This window comes from Tauraco erythrolophus, chromosome 22 (assembly GCF_009769465.1).
Source record: "Tauraco erythrolophus isolate bTauEry1 chromosome 22, bTauEry1.pri, whole genome shotgun sequence".
In the NCBI taxonomy this organism is placed as follows: domain Eukaryota; kingdom Metazoa; phylum Chordata; class Aves; order Musophagiformes; family Musophagidae; genus Tauraco; species Tauraco erythrolophus.
The window spans coordinates 8976368-8996754 of record NC_141486.1 but is presented as its reverse complement, the minus strand read 5'-3'; the positions used below and the strand labels follow the sequence as shown (position 1 = coordinate 8996754).

The 20387-nt window shown below is 48.9% G+C and overlaps 1 protein-coding gene across 3 annotated transcripts in view; it reads right to left on the bottom strand.

The window, feature by feature from the left end:
- Nucleotides 1–20387, bottom strand: part of COL5A1 (collagen type V alpha 1 chain) — a 155077-nt gene that overhangs the window by 59118 nt on the left and 75572 nt on the right. For all 3 annotated transcript variants that reach the window (XM_086624974.1, XM_086624975.1, XM_086624977.1), the window contains exons 8-16: nucleotides 19187–19339; nucleotides 18812–18868; nucleotides 14683–14724; nucleotides 14355–14417; nucleotides 6027–6101; nucleotides 4376–4468; nucleotides 1442–1498; nucleotides 1229–1282; nucleotides 541–594 (exon numbers count right to left, since the gene is read on the bottom strand). In XM_086624974.1, coding sequence (XP_086481100.1) covers nucleotides 541–594; nucleotides 1229–1282; nucleotides 1442–1498; nucleotides 4376–4468; nucleotides 6027–6101; nucleotides 14355–14417; nucleotides 14683–14724; nucleotides 18812–18868; nucleotides 19187–19339 — 648 coding nt within the window. The remainder of the gene's footprint in view (nucleotides 1–540; nucleotides 595–1228; nucleotides 1283–1441; nucleotides 1499–4375; nucleotides 4469–6026; nucleotides 6102–14354; nucleotides 14418–14682; nucleotides 14725–18811; nucleotides 18869–19186; nucleotides 19340–20387) is intronic.

Genomic DNA, 20387 nt, shown 5'->3' with positions numbered 1-20387 from the left:
CACAAATGGAAAGGAGATCATTTTCTTCTTTTTTAAGAAAGCCAGAAGTGGGTCATGCAAAAGACTCTCTTGTTTCTCCGTCTGGCAAGCGGAATCACAAAGAGCCAGAGGATGGCATAAAATAAAAATCAGCATCGGGGATGGCAACAGAGCGAGCGAGCACGATTTACACCAGCTCCAGAAACCTTCTGGGGACTGGATCCTCCTCGCACACTACTGAGACTTGGGGACTGGCCAAACCAGCCCAGAGCATTTATGTAGCTACAACCTCAACGCCACAGAGAGAAAAAAAAACACGAAAAGGAGACAGAAGAGTGAGAAGCGTGGACTTGAAGCTCTCCTCACATCACCCAGCTTTTAACTCCCATCCTCATTTGTGTCCACCCGGATGGACAGCGAGGTCCTGGCCAAGGCACTGGCTGGCCCCCTGCCCGCTCTTGTGCAACGCTCCCGGCGCTCAGAAATTGTTTGGCAGCAGGAACAGTTTCTAGCAGAAATTGTAGTTAACGTAGCCGTCAGTGCAGCTCCCAGGACACTCACCCTGCGGCCAGGTTTTCCTGCTGGACCAGGAGGACCCTGGATGCCTCGTGGACCCTGCAATGTGTCAAGGAAAGAGGAAGACACGCCGTCACCCAAGGGCACGACAGACAGACCCGGTGCCCGCTGGCATCGCCGATCAGGGGCTGCTGGGGCTGTCAGGGGTGCTGCAAAATGGGATGTGAACCCCTCGAGCTGAGAGCCTGTGGTGCAGCAAACCCGGGACAGGCTCAGGACTGAGCACCTCTGGACAGCAATTGCATGTGTTTATGGACGAGGAAGCTTCTGCCCTGCAAGCATCTCCATGTGGTGGAGACAAATCACTTCCCCCACCATTAGAAAATGGGAACGTTCCGTTAACGCAGGATTTACAGCTTGGAAGAACAATTTCCTGAACATCAGTAAACTCCCCACACCCCAACCTATCTCGTATTTACAGGACTCCTCCATGGATGTCTTTGCAGGAAAGGATCACCACCTGCAGAATTTTACACTGTTGGCTTAAAATTACACCTCGAGTCTGCGTTTGGCTACTTAGAGGGATATTTATAGGCAAAACAGATGTTCCCACACCTGAGCTGGCGTTGGGTTACCAAATCGCTCCTCCACAACAGCCTCTAACCCAGGACTGCCTGCTCCACACCTTCGTTTCCCCTAGATGCCCCCAGCCCCCCGATTTCCCCATACTCACCTGAGGTCCCATTTCTCCAGCTTCTCCCTTTAGTCCTCCACTGCCCGGGGGTCCCTTTGGACAGAGAATAGGATTTACTACATTTTTCCACAACAGAGCCAGAGGGAAGATTCAAACCATGTTAAGCAAGAGCCATTCATGGAGGTAACCCAGAGCACCCGTGAAGCTGGTGCCAGCTGGGTCTGCTCTGTCCTTGCTTGCCCGCTCACTTACCATGGGGCCCGGCCGCCCCGTCAGACCCATCGGACCTGCTGGTCCCCTCAGCGCCAGCTGCAACAGAAAGAGAAACGTTGCTTAGATGGTATCTCTGCTTCGTCACTGAAACGGGACAAAGCCCCCATGGTGCCACCAGTCACACGTTCTCTCTATGCCCACGTTCTCTCCACACCCCAAGAACCACGAATCCTTGGAGCCATGTCCGTACCCTCAGTGAATTTACCAAAGAACATCCAACCTGTTGCCCCACCAACTCCTTTCTGCATCCACAAATGGGAAAAGCCCCCGGCCAGTGCATGGGTCTGCTGAGAGGACCTGTGGACCCACATCCCATCTGCCTGTAGGCATCCTCCCCCCATACACCCAACTCTGCACCATGCACGTACAGTACAAAACCCCTATACAGATGCCTATAGACGCGCCCTGGCCCAGAGCTGGGGCAGACGGAGGGGCGAGGAGTTACCTGCATCTAAAATCAGATGAGAATCTGCCTCTGCAGATCATCATCACGTACAGACACAATCAAATGGCTGCTTTTGGCAAAAAATTGTTGAAGATAAACGTCAAAACTTTGTCTGAGCAGGCTATAGGGGTTTGTTCACATATATTTATGATCCCAGTTCAGTTTCGGAGCATTTTTTTGCTTTATGATCCTAGGAGTTCCATTTTGGAGGATTATTTTTCCTCTTTTTTTTTGACTACTATTTAATATCCTGCAAAGAGAACGACAATTCTATTTGCAACAGGGGGCTTTTAGCTCAATAATTAAGGAGCCACATAACCATGCATCAAGTCGCTAATTTCCATGGTGGGTAACGGGGCTGGTCCACACGTTAGAACATCGCTCGGACAATTTGTTCCCTCGTGACGATTCAACACTTTAAAAGAGCTGTAATTATCTGTGTACTCCAGTAATTAAAATCTACTCGTGATTGCACTTGGAATGGCATAAATATTGCACAAATGCTAGAGTATGTGGCATTTTTTACACTATCTCATTAAAAGGGACATGCTCTGAAACAGGGCTGGCTGGGACAATGTGCGGTGTCTAATGAAAGCCAAATTTTAAGGGAATAAATCAACATAACAACACAATTAGCAACAACAATAACAAGAAAAACAATCCCTAGAAAAGGGAAGAAGACATCCTCCCCCCTGCAGGATTCTTTTTCCATTCCCACCATATCCTGTAACTTCCCTCCACTCCCCCCCCCCCCAAAAAAAAAAAATTATTTCCCTTTCTGCTTTGGTATCAGGGTTTTCAGCTGAAATTGTCTGACAATAGGCTGAAGTTAACCCAAAACCGGATTTTTTTTCTGTTACGGAAATATTCAACTTTTCATCCACAGCCCAAAAGTCACCCAGGATTTGTTTGGTTTTAATTTTTTTCCCCCAAAACTGAAAATCAAAAACAAACAAACAAAAAACCCAGAGAAAAGGGACTTTGAGTGAGGGGAGGGATCATCTTTGTTTTTTTCATGAGAGTCACAATTTTCAACGGGCAGAAAAAAAAAAAGAACAAAACCAGAGAGTCTGAGAAAGCAGATGCTTCTCATGAAATATTCATCTGGTCAAAACCCCTATTTCCCAGCAAAATAAAATGCTGATGGAAAAACCGTAGGCAGCCTTGAAATTAAGACTGACAAGGTAACACCAGAAACATAATCCACCAATATTATTCCAGAGCAAGGTTAATGGACAGCAAACCGCAGCGGCTGGTAGCATCAGGGCCCTGTACTTTACCTGAATATGTATAAAATCAAACTCCTTTGTAAAAGGGGAGTTGGATGGAAACCAGAATAGCCCCAGCTGAGCCAAAACCCTCATTTATAAACCTCAAAAACGCATGTGCCACCCAGCTGGGTAGAGACCCCAATGACTTTATTTCATTTGAGGGTGAAATAAATTGCTTTTTAGCCTATTTGAGCAGACTGGCCCGAAAAGGCTGTGCTAAAGAGAACATCAACAGCTCTGAAGAACAGCCTGGCTATGACCAAGACACATGTCCCAGCTGCAGACAGATGTGGCTTCAGACCTCAGAAGCACATCCAAGCTCTGTCCCTGGGTGATGGCATTTGGCAGGGAGAGGAACAACACTCCCAAATCTGCATCCCTTTGCAAGCTGCCTCCCTAAACTATTTTATATTTTCCCCTTTTACTGCAAGGGTGTGCTTACAGCCCGGATCTGCTCCCTCCTGGGCAAAATCGGGGCAGAGACAGCAGGAGGGCACTTGTGGGGTCCCCACGTGTTCCCTTCTGCTGCAATTGTGCCTCTTCCATCCCCGCTTTTGATGTGCCAATGATCAAATGTAACTTCACACGAGCACTCATGGAAGAAAAATTTCAAAGCTGTACGGGCTAGAAATTAAGTTTTATCTTGAACAGATGAGTATGAAGCCTCACACACTAAGGTACTCATCCAGGCAGGCAACAGGGAACACTGGGAAGGTGTGTGGCTGACCCAGTTTCACCAGCGAGCCTACACAATGAACACCACCAGGAATTACCTGATCATCAATCAATAAGGTAATCCAAGGGGAAAAAAAAAAAACAACCAGCCAACAAAAGAAAGAAAGAAACCCCCTACAGCACACACCACAACTCCTCATATAGACTCCCAAAACTGTCAGCATAAACTGAAGCTATCAGGTCCATGTCAACTGGCACCAGCAGAAGGTCTGGTCCAAGGTCTGTAGGCAATTTCAAACCCTGTTTCTAGCGCCTGGACTATCGCTGGCCGTCAGTAAAAGGCCAAGTCATCTAGATGTCATCACCTCAAACCACACAGCAGCTCTAACTCAGATGAGAGGTTGTTGCCACCACCAGCACCATGGATGGTACAAGTATGAAGACACCTATGACATGTTTATTCTGGTTCTCCTCTTCCTCAGTCACCTGCTGCAAGAGACATCCCCAGCGCCCTTCACTTACCCTGGCCTGCTGCAGGATGGCTTGGGCTTGGGCCTCCTGGGCTGAAACGAGAGGTCCTTTGGAGCCAGCATCTCCTCCTCCACTAAAGCGGAACTGACGGGAACAAATGAGAAAGCAGGTCACAGAGTTGCTGTCCCTTCACCCTGACGCTAGACTGACTCCTAAACAACTCTGTTCCACATGAGTGACCCAACTCCACCAATGTCTTTCCAGACCATCTCATTAAGCATCGCGCTCTCAGGTCGCCCAGCTCACAGGCACAAACCGACCGTTGCCCATGTTCGTACCCGCACAGCGAGTTCTGCCAGCTCAAAGCAACACACCAGAAGAGGAACTGTAGGCTCCGAGCTGTAAGGACCTCACACACCACCGTTCAAAACTAAATGCAAAGTTCTCACAGGGCTGATGTTCCCCCGTGCGAATACTGTTGGCCAGGGGACCTCCGGAGACGAGGTTGTATCAGGTTATTTGGCCGTAGTTGCCTGTTTGCCCGGGGACAAAGGCTGCATTTCTCAAGCGTGGCAGTGTGTTTCAAAGAGCAGATTTTGGCCTATTGTTCAAGCCAGGATCCTTCAGCACACAAAGGATTTAAAAAAACCTCAAGCATTAATGTTTTATTTTCCCAAACTTGAAAGGGAATGAGTTTCATGTTTTCTTCTGTCTTTTCCACCCCCAACAGCTACAAGCCCACTTTCCAGGACACACACCCTTCTCCTGCCTTAATTACATGTGTGTTTGGGGTTTTGCAAGAAGGACTCTCCAGGCTGCAGAACCTACTTGGACAGCTCTTTCACCTCCGTTTCACCTCTGCATCTTGCTCGGTTGGCGCTAGGTACATGACCGCACGATCTTGGCAAGCAGATTCAAAGAGATGCAATTTATAGGCCCACGGTTGGTTACTCTAAGGGCCAACAAATGTGTTGTGATGGCCAGCTAAGCTCCGTGTTGAACACTTGGCCCAGGCTGTCCTCGGCATCCTGCCAGGAACCTACACAAGTATCACCCTACCATTTGGAGCCCGTACAAGAGTGCTGCGGTTTTTCGATGAAGACTCTTTCCCTTTGGTACCTAACCACTTATTTTCAGCAGCTGGTTTCCTTAGGGTTTTCTCACATCAAAGCAGACACAAAATATAACCACTCCTTTAGCATCCCAGGACCAAGAAGTCTGACTCAATACTTGGTAGCTTCACGTAGAAGAAAAAAACAATGCAAATTAAACACTGGTCATCAGAAGAGACGGGTTCATTCAGGTGCTTATAATTTCGGCACCTGCTTTGAAGAGCTGTTAGAGGTTCCTCACTGTAGGAGACAGGGTTCTGCCTGGAAATTGGGCCCTTGGAGGTGTCTTCAGTTGCTTCTTCATGACTTTCGCTCTACAATACCATGCCCAGCCAGAAACACTTAAGCTTATTCCCCACTTATGGAAATTTTAACTTCCCTACCCTGTGCTTTTGACCAGTGAAGAAGCTACAGTGCTTTGCAAAAAGAAAATTTACAAGGGCAACCATCCGGATCCGTTTTTTATACCAAGGAAAATGTGTCCTTAGTGTAAGTGAGATGGGACAGTTCTGCAAGAACAGGCACTAAGCACTAGCAAAACCAAGGAGCCCGACTCATTTAAATGCTTTTATAATTACGCTTGTACTTACAGGCAACATAAGCATTGTCCCCGGTGGTCCTGGTAAACCATCCGCTCCTGGAAGACCTGGGCGACCAGGTGGTCCCTACAAGAAGAAATAAAAATACATTTCTATGGCAACACATATTCGTCATGTCCATACATAAATAGTTGTGGCTGTAAAGGCGTACGTCACGATACAGAAGGCTCACGTCACGATACAAAAGACACCTATCTTGACAGATAGGCATTGAGCATGTAGGCATCCCAACACTACAGCAAATTTTGAGGAAAGACATCTGTAAGCATAAGTGATTTTTCTTAGTAATTCCCTCTTCTTACATCCTGGTCCCCATATTTCCAGGGTCTGCCATATACAATTTTTGAGCGAGTAATACAAGTCTCTGCGATGCTCCAAGTTAATGGAATCAATGTTTAGTTGGGTCTGTTAAAACCTATTAAAAAAGTACATGAAACTTCGTAACTCAGGTCAGCGAGATAGAAACATGGAAAGATAAATACATTTCCGTACATGTTCAGTCATCTGGGTCGTTCCATTTTTCTCTCTCTGTCTTTTTTTTTTTTTTTGTCCCATGAGGCTACTTCCATTTACAACGAAGTGATCTTGTCAGCAGCTGTAAATCAGCAAAACTCTATGGATCTCAATGGAGCTGTGCTGATTAACATCAGTTGAGCATCTTTAACTTGTACTAAAGAAACAAGTACGCAGTAAAAGATCTATCGATGAAACTATAAATAATCAAATACGACCAATTTTCCTAAGACAGCCTATAGATTATTTGTATTCCCAACTGCGTACTTGACAAAAAGTTTAAGTTAACCCAAATTTGCACATCCATCCAGCAATCCTACCCGCAAACAAGGATGACATCTAACTACTTGATGTGCATGTCTAATTGCAATTTTCACACCAGCTTAAGGAGCCAAAGGCAAGAGTGACTCGATCACACCCCAGCGAGGCCAAGAGGAGCCCTGGTGCTCCCTTCGTGGCAAGGTAGACAGGACTGTCTGGCCAACAGCTCAAGCTTAAGGACTTGAACACTCCCCTAATTTAGTAAACACCAGTAATAAATCGATCCGTGGAGAAGCAAAGCTCTTGGAAGGGCAAGCAACAAACATCTATGTTAGTTCTTGCTCTCTTCAACCTGCCTGAAGCCCTCCAGTCTGTGCAGACAGCAAACAGAAGTGAAAATAAACCCCTGCCATCAGTCACAGATGCACGCAGAAAAGCTACAGGGACACGGACCAGCCAGACCTCACCCCAGAAGTTGCACACTCACCCCACAAGTCAAAGGGAAGTGGATAGAGGTGGGAAAGGCAGGAGGGAAAGAGAAACAGGTAACAAAGTCCCTAAAAATCAGGTAGTATATAAAAACCCAATTGACGTGTTATCCTTGGCCCAATGTCTTCCAGCAAGATCTTGGTGCACCTCTTTGCTCCCTCTTCTTCCGTACCCTCTACACCACGTTCAACTTAATGTTTCCCTCATCGTCTCCCTCTTAAAAAAGAACCCAAAACATTCAAGCCAAAGTTCCAAGCACTAAATTAGAGCCCAGCAGCAGGGTTTGGGGGGGAAGAGCCACGAGGACTCCACCCTGCCCCAGCCAGCACGTGGCTCCTGCACCGCGCCGCAATTACAGGGCAGAGCAGCGCTGCGGCCAAGGAGCCGCGGTCCGCGCCGCAACCGGCCCGGAACGACAACACTGCTCCCAGTGCTGCAGCCTGAGATTTATCAGAAAAAAAAAAATAAAATAACCAACAAAAACAACGACCCAGCAGCTCCCTCAGCACCGACGGGAGACCGCGCAACGCACCAGCCCATCCATTTTCCGAGACGGGCTCACGCTGTTACGTCCGTGCTGTTTCCTTAGTCTGGCCGACACCGGAGTCCCTGACTCCACGGCCGATGTGCAGCGGCCAGTCCCATCTGCTGGAGCAGAAGCACCATAAATAATTTAGGCCAGGCTTATTTTGTATAATAAACTTTCTTCCCTTTCCCCTCTCTCCTCCTTCAACTCCAGTCCTGCATGTGATGGATCAGGAATGAGTTTGTTTATGTTTCTGTGGGTACTCGGCTTGACAAAGGTTGATGCAACATTTTTATACATAAACACCTCTTTTTGTTTCAGGTTGGGTGTGTGAGGTCTTTTGCTGGCGGGGTGGAGCAGCGGGGGGCGATGGCACAGAGGAAAACCAAACCCATAAAGCATTTTGTAAATTTAAATTCATGAATGCCTTTAAGAAATGCAGCGTGCCAGGCTCTCCGCTGGTGTAAATCTGTGTCACTCAGTATGTAAATAGAGATTCGCTGATATACAGCAGCCAGGGATGGGAACTTCAACTTTCATTTGGTGCAGTGCTCTAAAATGCCACGCTGAGTGCAAACACTACTGCAATATTTCAAGGGAATGTTTAAACTGAAACGTCGGCGTGTCAGTGCTCGGGCTCCTCGAGCAGCAAACAGCGACAGAGCGGTGCCCAGCAGCCCACAGCCTCAGATTTGCTTTACGTGTCTATCTCTAGGATTATTTTTCTGCTATTTTCAGCCCTGGTCAGAAAATTACACAACAGAAGATCTTTCTCGCAGAATTTGGGGTCTTCTAGGTAGGGCGGTGCTCGCCACGCAAAGAAGAAAGGGCACCTTGAAAAGGTCAAGCCTTTCAGAATCCCAATCAGGATTTTAGAATCATAGAATGGTTTGGGTTGGAAGAGACCTCAAAGATCATCTAGTTCCAACCCCTCTGCCATGGGCAGGGACACCCTCCACTACACCAGGATGCCCAAAGCCTCATCCAACCTGGCCTTGAACACTGCCAGGGATGGGGCATCTACAACTTCTCTGGGCAACCTGGTTCAGTGCCTCACCACCCTCTGAGTGAAAAATTTCTTCCTTCTATCTAATCTAAATCTCCCCTCTTTCAGTTTAAATCCATTGCCCCTTGTCCTGCCACTACATGCCCTTGTAAAAAGTCCCTCTCCAGCTTTCCTGTAGGCCCCCTTTAAGTACTGGAAAGAATTTTAGGGACCTATTGCACTTCTGAGACGCAAAACTATCCTCAGGGGGACTGAGTCTATTGGGACATGATGACTGCACGGTCTTGGAAGATACAGCTATTGCTTCATGTCCAGCCTTCCCCTCGAGGCAGCTGATCAAGCCCAGAGCACCCAGACCCCCCAACATTCCCAACACAGTGGGGTTGATGAGCTGCAGCTCATCTCGTTCAAAGGATCACATCTTTCCTCTTGCTTCGTTCCAGTCCAGAGAATCCATGAAATAGCTCTCGGATCTCCTAAGTGCCATATTTCCTTCTTCCCACTGCTTGAAGAAACCTAAGTCATCCTCCGCCGCCCTCCTCCCAGCTCAGTCCCCTGAAACCTCCCCCAAACAGGCTGCTCGGCAGCTCAGCCGGTGACGCAAGCGCTTCCTCGCGCTGTAAAATAACCGGGATAAACGTACAAACTGACAGGATGAATAAAACAGAGCTAAATGAGTGTTGGCCAATATTACCATAGCTGAATAGTGTTGGTATATTAATTCAGTGCACCTGCCTGATTGCAAATAAAAAGTTTTCCTCTCCGAGGCAGGCATAGGAAACGTTCCTCACCGTACACATATAAGTGTCATGTAAATTCATGAGCTATGCGCAGGGTTAATAATAAACAAATTAAAAGAGGAGCTGCTCTAATTGAAAAGGAGTATTTTAATACAGTTGCAGTTCCTGGCTCTGCAAGTTCATCACTTCTCTCTGCACAAGATGTTGTATTACATTCTGTTCTGGACACTCAGAAAAGCAGGATGTGCTGTCTGTGCTAGAATGCAAATTACGCCTTTCATTTCAGGGTGTGGAGCAACATCATTGGGGACAGTGTGACTGCTGCTGATTGGCTTTGATTAGCTTCAAGAGGAGCCTGGCCAGCAAACATCTGCATCTGCCTGGACAAACGGCAGAAACACTGACTTCCTTGTCACCAGGGTCCGCATCCGTCCTGCCAGGCAACTGAATTCTTCAGAGCAGAGGAAGCTCACCAAGAGAAGCTGAGCAACAAATAGGTCCACATAGAGCGAAGACCCATCAAGAGCCTGATAAAGCCACGCAGCTCTTTTGACTAATTGTAGACCATTGCAAGATGCAAAACACTGCTGGGACCTTGCTCAGCTTGCCCATCCTCTAAGAAGTCCAAGGTCCAAGGATGAAGAGTCCTCTCTTGGTCCTTCTGCCAGAGCAGTGCTGGAGGAACGGGGACCGTGGTGTCTCAAGGGTTAAACCAACCTCTCAGAGCAGTGGCTCTGGCTCCCAGCCATGGGCTGAGCCCACAGCTGCATATTGACTTTCTGAGCTTGCAGGCACCGATCGATGGAGCACAGTCAGGGCCCCTCGTTCTCAATCATGTCACAACCACAAGAAACATTATTACTGTTCCATCAAAAACCAATAAATACACCAGGAGCATAAATGACGTGGGGTCTTTACAGCAGCGCTCCGGGGAGGATGTGTGAGCGCAGTGGCCGGTGGACTCCGACCAAGTCCCTGGGGACCAACAAGGCAACAAAGAGCCTTAATTAAAGAAAACAAAACCCTAGGGCCCAGGTTAGGGTCATTGCCTCAAGAATGCCCCAACACCCGAGTCATCTCCTCAAGTACACCTTAAAAGGCAGCAGACACTTCCCAGTGCAGGCCAGTGATGATTTTATTTCTCTCAGTGGTTGTATTATGAAACATGTGTCATCAGGCTGGGAGGAGAATAACGAAGGTCTGGAGCCAGCTGGTTGTTTTGTCCTCCAGCAGGCAGGAAAGCTGGGAATGTAACCCCCTCCTGCCCATGCCCCTGGGGGGTCCCAAACCCACTCCATCAGGATGGTAATTTGGAAGAGCACCAAACCGCAGAGGAGCAGTTTCCCATCTCTTGCTTTTTGCTGATGAGCAGGTGGGATGGAGAACCACCTCAAAGGGTGGGAGAGGAACCACGGCAAGGGCAGCACTGGGAAGGACAACAGCTGAAGGATGTATCAGACAGAAAGGGGAACACAGCCGGATTTTAAAAGCTGAGGGGAGAACGGAGGGGTAAACACCAGCTTCAAAAAAGACCTCTGCTAATTAAGGCCCAGTGGCTCAGCCTCTGCTTGACCCGCATGAAGAGCTGGGCCAGGGAGGACTTGGGGAAAAACATTCATCCTTTCTGTGTAATCGGTGTTTTCATATTTCGATACATCCCTTCTTGCATCCTGGTGTATAAACACATTTAGTCACTGCCAGAGGCGCCTCAGCGGGTGTCGCCGTGCCCGCAGCCAGGCTGGGCGTAAGGAGAAAGGAAAACCAGAGGGTTCGATGCACATGGATGGTGACCATGGGGAAAACCACCGCAAGCCTCCAGCATTGCCTTCATGCTAAAAACGAGGCTAAGGTGAGATCCTTGGTAGTGCAGAGATCTTACGCTGAGCCTCTGCAATGGAGTGAGTTCTCCCTCTTGTTTTTTCTCGATGTTAAGTTACTCAATTAAAACGGAAAAGAATGTAAAAAAAAAAAAAGAAAAAGAAAAGATAAACAAGGCCACAACACGAATCCTAAACAGCAGTCACAGCAATTAACTGTGCTAAGACACGCATCAGAACAGCTCAACACCCTTTATCTGTCCAGACCTTCCCATTTGAACTCAGTCATTGGCTCTTCCCACCTTGACTGGGCAGAATTCAACCAAGATCTGCCAGAAGAACATGAAGCCCCACAGAGAGCCTGGGTTATCTCGGCTTATCCTTCCTGGGGCACCCAAGGAGGCAAATGGGATGTGTTTTTCCATCTGGAAACCAACTGCAGGGTGGATGGAGGATGCCACGGTGCACGTGAGCCTGCCAGGGGCAGCAGGCTGCCAGATCTGCCAAAAAACCTGCTCAGGACCTCGGCGAGCAGATCAGGGGAACGGTCGCTGATAAGGGCTCTGTTCCTTGGGAAGGTGTTCTGCATTCCCTGGGTAACAGCACTGACAGCAGCAGGATGTCGTGTGCTTGGGCGCATCTCCTGTGATCCCCGTGTCACTGCTACTCCTCACCCTCTTGTGCTTTCCAGGACAAAACTCTGGACAAACAGACCTCCAGCCAAGCCTGCCTTCAGAAACCCTCCTGGAGGCACCTTTTTTTGCCCTTTTTGCTAAAAGGACTGTCAGGACTTCTCAGGCCACAACGAGCCACCGGTACAGGCTGTCTTCGGGCTGCTGGGAGCCCCGTTCCCCAGATGAATCAGCAGCACACTGAAAGCTATTCTGAAAGTATATTTTTGACTGCACTCAACATCAAGATGCGCCAAGGCATCGAAACTGCATCACGCTCCAAGCTCCGTTTGTTTTACTCACACAAACCTGCTGAAATCAATTAATTTACTCATGCAAGATGACTGCTGCTGGGACACGCATCCCCTGTGCCACTGCCGCACCAGCCTGCAGCCTCGTGCCACCACTTGGGCACCGCACGCCGCTGCGCTGGGCTGCACCAAGACACGAACTGCTCTTCTCCTGCCAGCAGAGCTCTGATTTTGGTGCTCCATCACCCAAACCAGTATTGCTCAAGGGCACTGTGAGCACTCCTCTAGTTTCATAGAATGGTTTGGAAGGGACCTCAAAGATTGTCTAGTTTCAACCCCCCTGCCATGGGCAGGGACACCTTCCACTACACCAGGTTGCTCAAAGCCTCATCCAACCTGGCCTTGAACACTTCCAGGGATGGGGCAGCCACAATTCCTCTGGGCAACCTGTTCCAGTGCCTCACCACCCTCACAGCAAAGAATTTCTTCTTTCTATCTAATTGAAATCTCCCCTCTTTCAGTTTAAAGCCATTGCCCCTTGTCCTATAACTACACACCCTTGTCAAAAGTCCCTCTCCAGCTTTCTTGTAGCCCCTTTAGGTACTGGAAGGCTGCTAGAAGGTGTCCCCGGAGCCTTCTCTTCTCCAGGCTGAACAACCCCAACTCTCTCAGCCTGTCTCCATAGCAGCGGTGCTCCAGCCCTCGGATCATCTTCATGGCCTCCTCTGGACCTGCTCCAACAGCTCCAGGTTTCAGACCCAAACCAAGCTGCTCTGGCAGCTGAGGCTGATCCCACCTCAGTCTCGGTACAAATGCAGAGCCCCTCTGTGCTATGGTGAATCTTCCACTACGTGTCAGGCCAAGATTCCCACTGGACGCAGGGCTGGGAGTGGTGTCCAGCCTGGTCCCCGTCTGCCCAGGCTGCCGCGCACAAGCACCCCTTGCCTGGCTGCCTCTGCCAGGGAGGGGGAACGGGCTCAAACTGTGGGTGAACAAAAGCAAACGAGGAGTGTATCAATCCGAGGGTCGTTTTGGAGACTCAGCTCGGGGAGTAGGTTTTAATTCTCAGTGTTGCCAAGCACACGGATCGCCGCTCCGATGGTGCTTGTGCTCCACTGACCGACCCGAGGCTCGAGGTCAGCAGCTCCCAAAACACGTTATTCCTGATCCCAGGCGAGGACTCAGCAATAATGAGAAAATACATGGCTCTGACAGAAGTATGGTGCTAAACTATAGGATTTGGGGTCAAAGTCCAGAAAAGTGCTTGGGAGCAGCTGCTGCCGATGAGACACCCGAAGCTGGAGGCTCCTGCAGGCAGCAGTTTACAAAGCCGCGGCTGCCAGGGACAAAACTGATTTAAAGCAACATCAAAACCAAACATGCAAAACCTAAGTCACTGCATTGCTAAAGCACGTAAATCAGTCTCTAGCGCTCGCTGGTACAGACCAATAATCCACCTCTGGAAAAGGCGAGGTGCTGCTCAAGAGCCACTTTCCCACCAGGAGCAGTCTGGGACACGCAACAGGAGGCGTAAGGAAAGACCTGCAGCAGCGATGCTGGTGTGACCCTGGGATCAGCCTGGATCCAACCAAAACCAAACCCTTTGCCAGGACTCGTACCACCAGCTGGAACAAGGACACAGAATCACCGTTGAACTTCATTTTACTGAGCTAACAGCTATGTTGTGTGTTCACTTATCCTGTTTTCCCAGTGCTGTAGCCCAGTTCCCGCACTGGAGTGGGTGGCCACGTGCCAGAGGGTGCAAGCAGAGAGCAGAGGGATGTCAGCCTCACTCTTGGTTTCAACCTGGAGAAAACTGCTTAATACATTTGACTAGCATGGCTGTTCCCCAGCCCTTTGCCTCTGGATGCAAAGATCTACCCTGCACCCCACCATCAGCTCCTTTTAGGGCTGACTCAGAGGAGATTGCTATTACAGGATGAGCAGTATTTTAGGGTTCCAGTGATACACCACAGTCCCACTTTGCACACACAAAATGACCCAAGGCTTCAGCCAAAGAAGAAAAAAAAACCACAGGTACTCACTCTCTCCCCAGGGTCACCCATTAAGCCCACGGGTCCAGTTGGTCCTGGAGGTCCTGGAAGGCCCTAGCATAGAAGAGACAGGAAAAAAAAAAGCCACTAAAGGAAAATATGTTATTATTTGCAATATATTTATACAATGAGCAGGAAAAGAATTAGAGCTTTCTGTTTATTTTTGCACCAGAAAATCGACCCCGGAGCGCTCCGTACACATGCGTGGCATATGGAAGCAATAGAGCCCGGGAACAGCTGTGTGCTGAGCCCTCCGGTGCATCCAGCACCCCAGAGCCACTCATCCATCCACGCAAGGTGCAGGCAAAATGCCACTTACCGCCGGGCCTTCAGGACCAGGTGGGCCTTCCACCAGCATACCCTGAGCAAGAGGAAGAAAGAAAAGTGGTTACCAAGGCACATCCTCAAAGTCATTTTGACTACAGGGCTGGAGAGCCCAAAGCTTTATCTGTTCTTAAACATTTCGGGTCTTGCTGCTAAGTCTGGGCATCCCAGAGTTGAAGGGTTTCCATTCGCTCTGGATGATATCTCCTGAGTCCCCACTGCCAGAGAAAGAAGAGTCTCTGTCCGTTGAAAAGCCAAATCTCATCTATTTGAATCATGGAGGGCATGGTAAAACAGCCCTTTCCCCCAGCACAGGGTCACCTTCCTAATCGTGACCCTTCTCCCTCAGCTCATGGTCCCGCAAAGGGCAGATGCCAGGGCATGGATGATGCTGGAGCAGGAGGATTGCTCCTCTTCAGCAAGAAGCTGTTTCTAGATCCCAGCAGATTAAAAAAAAAAACTTAATAATCAAATTGCAAGTTGTTGGCTGTTTTGTTTTTTTTTTTTTTTAAAGAATTACTTTCCCAGCAGACTGCATGCTGTGATTTACTCTGTGTACCTAAGAAATCAATGTGTGGGCAAAATGGTAGAATAATGTTATTCCATTCCTTTTAATCTAAATATTTTGTCATAACTTTAAATCAGGTCTATCGTGCTCAGTAGAATTGAGCTCCCCCCCACCATGGGTATGCGAGAGGCAGGAAAGAAACCTCCCAATAAACCTGGCAAGCACTTTCCAGAAGGCATCAGGATGAACCGCTGGGAAGAGCCCCACAGCAAGCTCTGCTCTTTTATCTCAGGACCAGTGACCATGCCCCCAGCAGCACTCAGGTCCAGCCAAAGCTGTCCCAGCGCTTGCCAGCTCATCCAGAGCAAACAGGGACATTTCTCCTATGGCATGAAATCAGCCTGTAAAACTCCGCAGATACGCACTCGGCTCGTATGGGAGAAGCCCGGAGGAAGCAAGTGCAGGGACTGGTCTCGGGCCACCCTTGGCCAGTCTCCTGGGCTCAGGCTCCAGTGCTAAAAGCCTTGGCTGACCCCACGGCAGCCGCTACAGCAGAGCTGAACGAATCTGAAATGTCTAGAGGAAAATCCAGGCATTCCTGCCCCGAAAGCCACAGTCTCTAAGCCCAGAGGAGCTAAAAACAGGGTAAAACATGCCGCCATGAACCATCCTTGCTTCCATCAGCAGGATCCATGTTTCTGCACCACTAACACACGGCCAGCACTATTTTCTGTCTTTCCCACTGTCCATACTACTCATTACCACCTCATTTAAAATCTGGCTTCCGCTTCGTTTGGATGTGTTAGGGGAGATTTTCTGCTGCTGTCATCACAGAAGCGCCTGTGCAGTCGTTCTTCACCACTAAAGAATTTAGGTCATGGACTTCACCCTGTGCCCGTTTTCACAGCAATTCCACTGTCTGCTCTGTTCCGGGTGGGAATTAGGGGTGAACTCTACAGATGTTCCTCCAACCTGCACTAAGTATGAGCTATTTGCTATTGGAGGCTACTGAGAGGCGAGCTATGCTGATGGAGAAGGTGTCCTGTGAGAATGGCACCCACTAAGCTTTTCAGACACACAGTGAGGATGTTGCACAAGAAACCTCAGAGATCCCAGCAAACCTTTCTCCATATGGACACCCCAAGGTCCATCCCTGCTAAGACCAACGATGGCACGTTTTGGTGTGACAGGCTTCAAACCAGAAGCTAATCACTGTTTCTGGGCTGGTGCAGAGAGCCACAGCCCACATAGGTCTCTCCCAGGACATTTTTGGACTGCTGGGTGCCAGCATCACGCTGGTCTGGACCTGCACAGCGCTGAGGCTCTGCTCCCCCAGATGGCTGCAGAGCTGCTCCTCTTCGTGGGGGAAGAGTCCAGGCTAATTAGCCAATTTGCAACGCAAACATCCTTAGCATTTTCCCATATTTATCTGTTGGTTTACGTTGAGCTCTAGCTGTAGGGACATCTGGAGATTCTCCTCGGCAAGAAACCTCCACTGTTTATACAACTGTTCATCAACAAGAGCGATGGAAACGTGGGAGGGTTTTGGGAGCAGGACCTGTGGGCTGATGCCACCAAGGGCGATCGCCTTGGGGAGTAAGCAAGCAAACCATGGACCTGGGACTGTCCCAGGGGAAAAGAGGGTGTTGCTTCCGCTCATTCAACACCCAGGTTCTACCCACAAGTGAAGCTACTATCACAGAAACAGCCCAAAAACTGGCTGTGACACAGAGGTGCTGTGCAAAGGCTGATCAAATCCTCCCCAAAGGCAGCTGCAAGCACCAGGGTTCCCCCCCAAAGGACAGAGAGGGCTTTGAGGAGGCCAAAGCAGCCTGGTGCCTCCGGAGCTGGGATGCTGGGGGGGGGTCCCAGCCATCCCCAGCTGCATCCCCTCCCTCGCCTGTGCTGCCCCGCTGCCTCCAGCGAGCGTCAGCACAGAGCAAGGATTGAAGGACGGGCGCTTTGATGGAAAAGGAGAGAAAACCCAGCAGAATCCAACTTCTGCCTTTGCTTTTATTCCCTCTCTGCTGCAGCTCCCACCAAGGGAAAATAAAAGAAAAAGACAAAAAAATGAAAAAAGGGCTAAAGAGCACAGCAAATCCGAATTTCTCTCTGCTGAAGAGGTACCGCGCGGATCGGGGAAAAGGCGGCATTTGGTCTTGTTTACTTTCTGGCAAAAGCTATACGTGCTCCAGTGTTTTGAAATAGCAAAGGCGGCCAAATTCTTTCTGGATGATTAAACTTAACTATTTTGTTTGCTTTGTAGCATTTCGGATGGGTTCTGGACAGGGCAGGCTGGGTTTTTGCCCTCGTCTGCGTGGGGTTTGGCCGCCCCCTGCCCTTCCCACACCTCCAAGAAGCAAATTGCTCGCTCCTCCCTTTGCGTGCAGAGTGAGAGCGAGACCCAGAAAGGAAGGGAAAGAAGGAAAGGTCGGAAATACTTCCATAAGGCACTCATTCAGGCTTTTCGAGCCCCATTGCTGCACCCCAGCTTCTCCCTGGCCCCCTCCCCACTCTCTGCAGAAGTGTCAGGCAAAGAAAGGAAAAGGAGGAAGAATTACAAGAAAAATAATGGCCACTGAGTGATGGGAAGTGCCACAGCGATGCTGGGCGCTGCACTGGTCCTCTGCCAAGGAAAATTAGGTTAATTGAGCTGCTGGTGTACAGTGAGCATGCGCTTGGCCCTTGGGGGACGAGGGTCGGGAGGGGTGGCTGCAGGGACCTGAAGCCCTGTTTCCATCCTGGGGAGGAGCAGGGAACCTCGGTGTCCTGACACACGACGAGGGACAGACACACGGCCATCAGCAACAGCCTCTTGCTCTGCTCAATGGGCACCTCCGAGCCAACACCAGCGGTCCCCACCACAAGGGCAGCTGGGGACCAGCTCCATCCTCATCCTCACCTAAGGAGCTGCTCAGTTGGGCACCTGTGTTTTTTTCAGACTGCAAAGGGCACAGGCAGTTTACAACTGTTCTTTAGAAAGAAAAACCACCTCAGCAACAGGGCAGGGCAGAATTGTAAAGAGAGAGCGTGCCAGGTTCCACTCCTGGGACACACGGGGTTTCTCAGAAGGTGGAAAGCTGGTAGGATCCTGAAGCAGGTGCAGGAGCAAACCTCTCCTCTCCCACAGCTGTGTGCAGGGAGAACCCTTTTATTTCCACAGAGATGAACCCATTAGTTGCACAATTAAAGCAGGCCCCAAGCTGCAAGTTCAGGTCAGGATATGACCCGGCCACCGGCTGCGGGCGCTCGGGGAGCGGGTTCGCTGCCGAGCCGGGGGCAGCTCAAAACCCCCGGAGGGGTGAGACATGCCCTCTGCCTAATGCTTCCATTCTAAAAGGCCTATGTTTTGTTTTGGTAAACGAGAAATTTCATGGGAAATTTTGCACTTCCTTCATAATTTAGGTCACTTTTTGAAGTTTTTTTTTTTTTAAATAATTACAGTATTTTATATTAAAAGCTTTTAAATGAACCAAGTAATTCTTCCACGGGAAGTTTTCCTCCCAGCTGTACCACTGAGAGCACCAAGTCATACCAAACATACCCCTGGTACCTTTTCCCTTGGGAGGGGAGGAAAAAAAAAAAAAATCCATCTGAAAAACCAGATGGTCCTTACCGGCTCAATGATCGCAGGTTCCCCTTTCTGTCCTTTCTCGCCCCGTGGGCCACCGATCTGCAGCACACAAGGGAGACACAAAGTCAGACAGTCAAAGAGGACACCACCAGCATCAGCATCACCGCTTCGAGTGGGAACTGGAGATCCTGAGACAACGTCTGGGGCCAAAGGGCTGCTGATGTTCACATAGCAAAGAAACGGGGCACCTCCTCCTCGCCTGGGCAGGGATTTCTCTCTTGTGCACCACACCTTTCAGGTGGGTGAATCCAAGCAAGACGCTCTCGCTGGTTTTTGCATCGCCAATCTCTACGCTATAATTATGGGAAGACAACCATTTCGAACTAGGCTTCCCCTCGCTGGAAAAGGCACCCTTACCCCTTCGTAGATGGTGTCCTGGTTAGCAGGCATGCCGGGGCCAATGTCGGGAGAGACCGTTCGGTCGTAATAGTTATCATAATAATTCCCATCATATTCTTTTATTGTTTCCTCGGTGAAGTCTTTATCCAGGTCGTCTCCTCCTTGAGCAGCCTGGAAGCAGAAGAGCAGCAATATATCAGGTTGCAAACCTCTCTAGGCTGCACACGCTGGAAATCTAAGGGGAAGACTACGGTTTTAGCAACGAGAACACTTTATTATAATAGTTGTAAATAAAAAGCACAAGGAAAGTTAAATTATGGAGTTTTAAGGTCTCCAGTGACCTCCAAGAGTCTTCTCCGATGGCAGGCAAGAAGGATGGGAGCATCTTCATGACATTTCATGAAGATTTCTCTGTCAACTCCTGAAATAGCACCATGAGTGTAAAAGTCTGAGTGAGGAAAACAAAATAGCACAAAGCAACAGCTTCTGTCAGATGGATCCCACAAACTCTGACAGTCTAAAGAAACAGGGAATGGAAGTTTCAGACTCCTATCCCTACTCATCTCTCACAGCCTCGATATTGGAGACACTAGATTAATAAGTGTAAAAAGTCACGCTTCCATTCTTGTGTCTAAAATGCACATCAAAAATGCAATGAGTATCCAGCTACAGAAGGAAACAAAGAAAAATCCAAGTTTGCTTCTACAAAAATCTCCTGTTTGTTTAGTCTGAGATCCAAGTTGCAATTGTGCTTGTCCAAAGCGCAGAAGCAGAAATTTTTACAAATCTGATGCACTAATCCCTGAATCCTTTCTGAGTCCTTATGGCAACAGATGTTATGGACCATAAAAACAAGGACATCTAGAGAAGTATCAGAATTTCCTCTGCTTTCGGCAGCCTGGCAGGCAATCACCTCTTGGCATCCTTTAGTCTGAGCAGCACTGTAAAGAAGAACACGTGCAAATAATAATTGTTCTTGTTTCTTTCTTATTCAAATAATAACCAAAATGGTCCATAAATTGAATTATTTCCAGTGCTTACCAGAGAAATTATCACCTCACTACAATGAATTCAAAATCACTTAAATGCCACCACCACTTCCAGACCTTGTTTCTGTGACACAACTGCTCAGAACCCAGACACATGAACATCTGTATCAAAATTCAGGAGGTTTTGAAGTAAGAGCAAGCCTAGTGCTAAGGTGATTACCCCTCTGCCA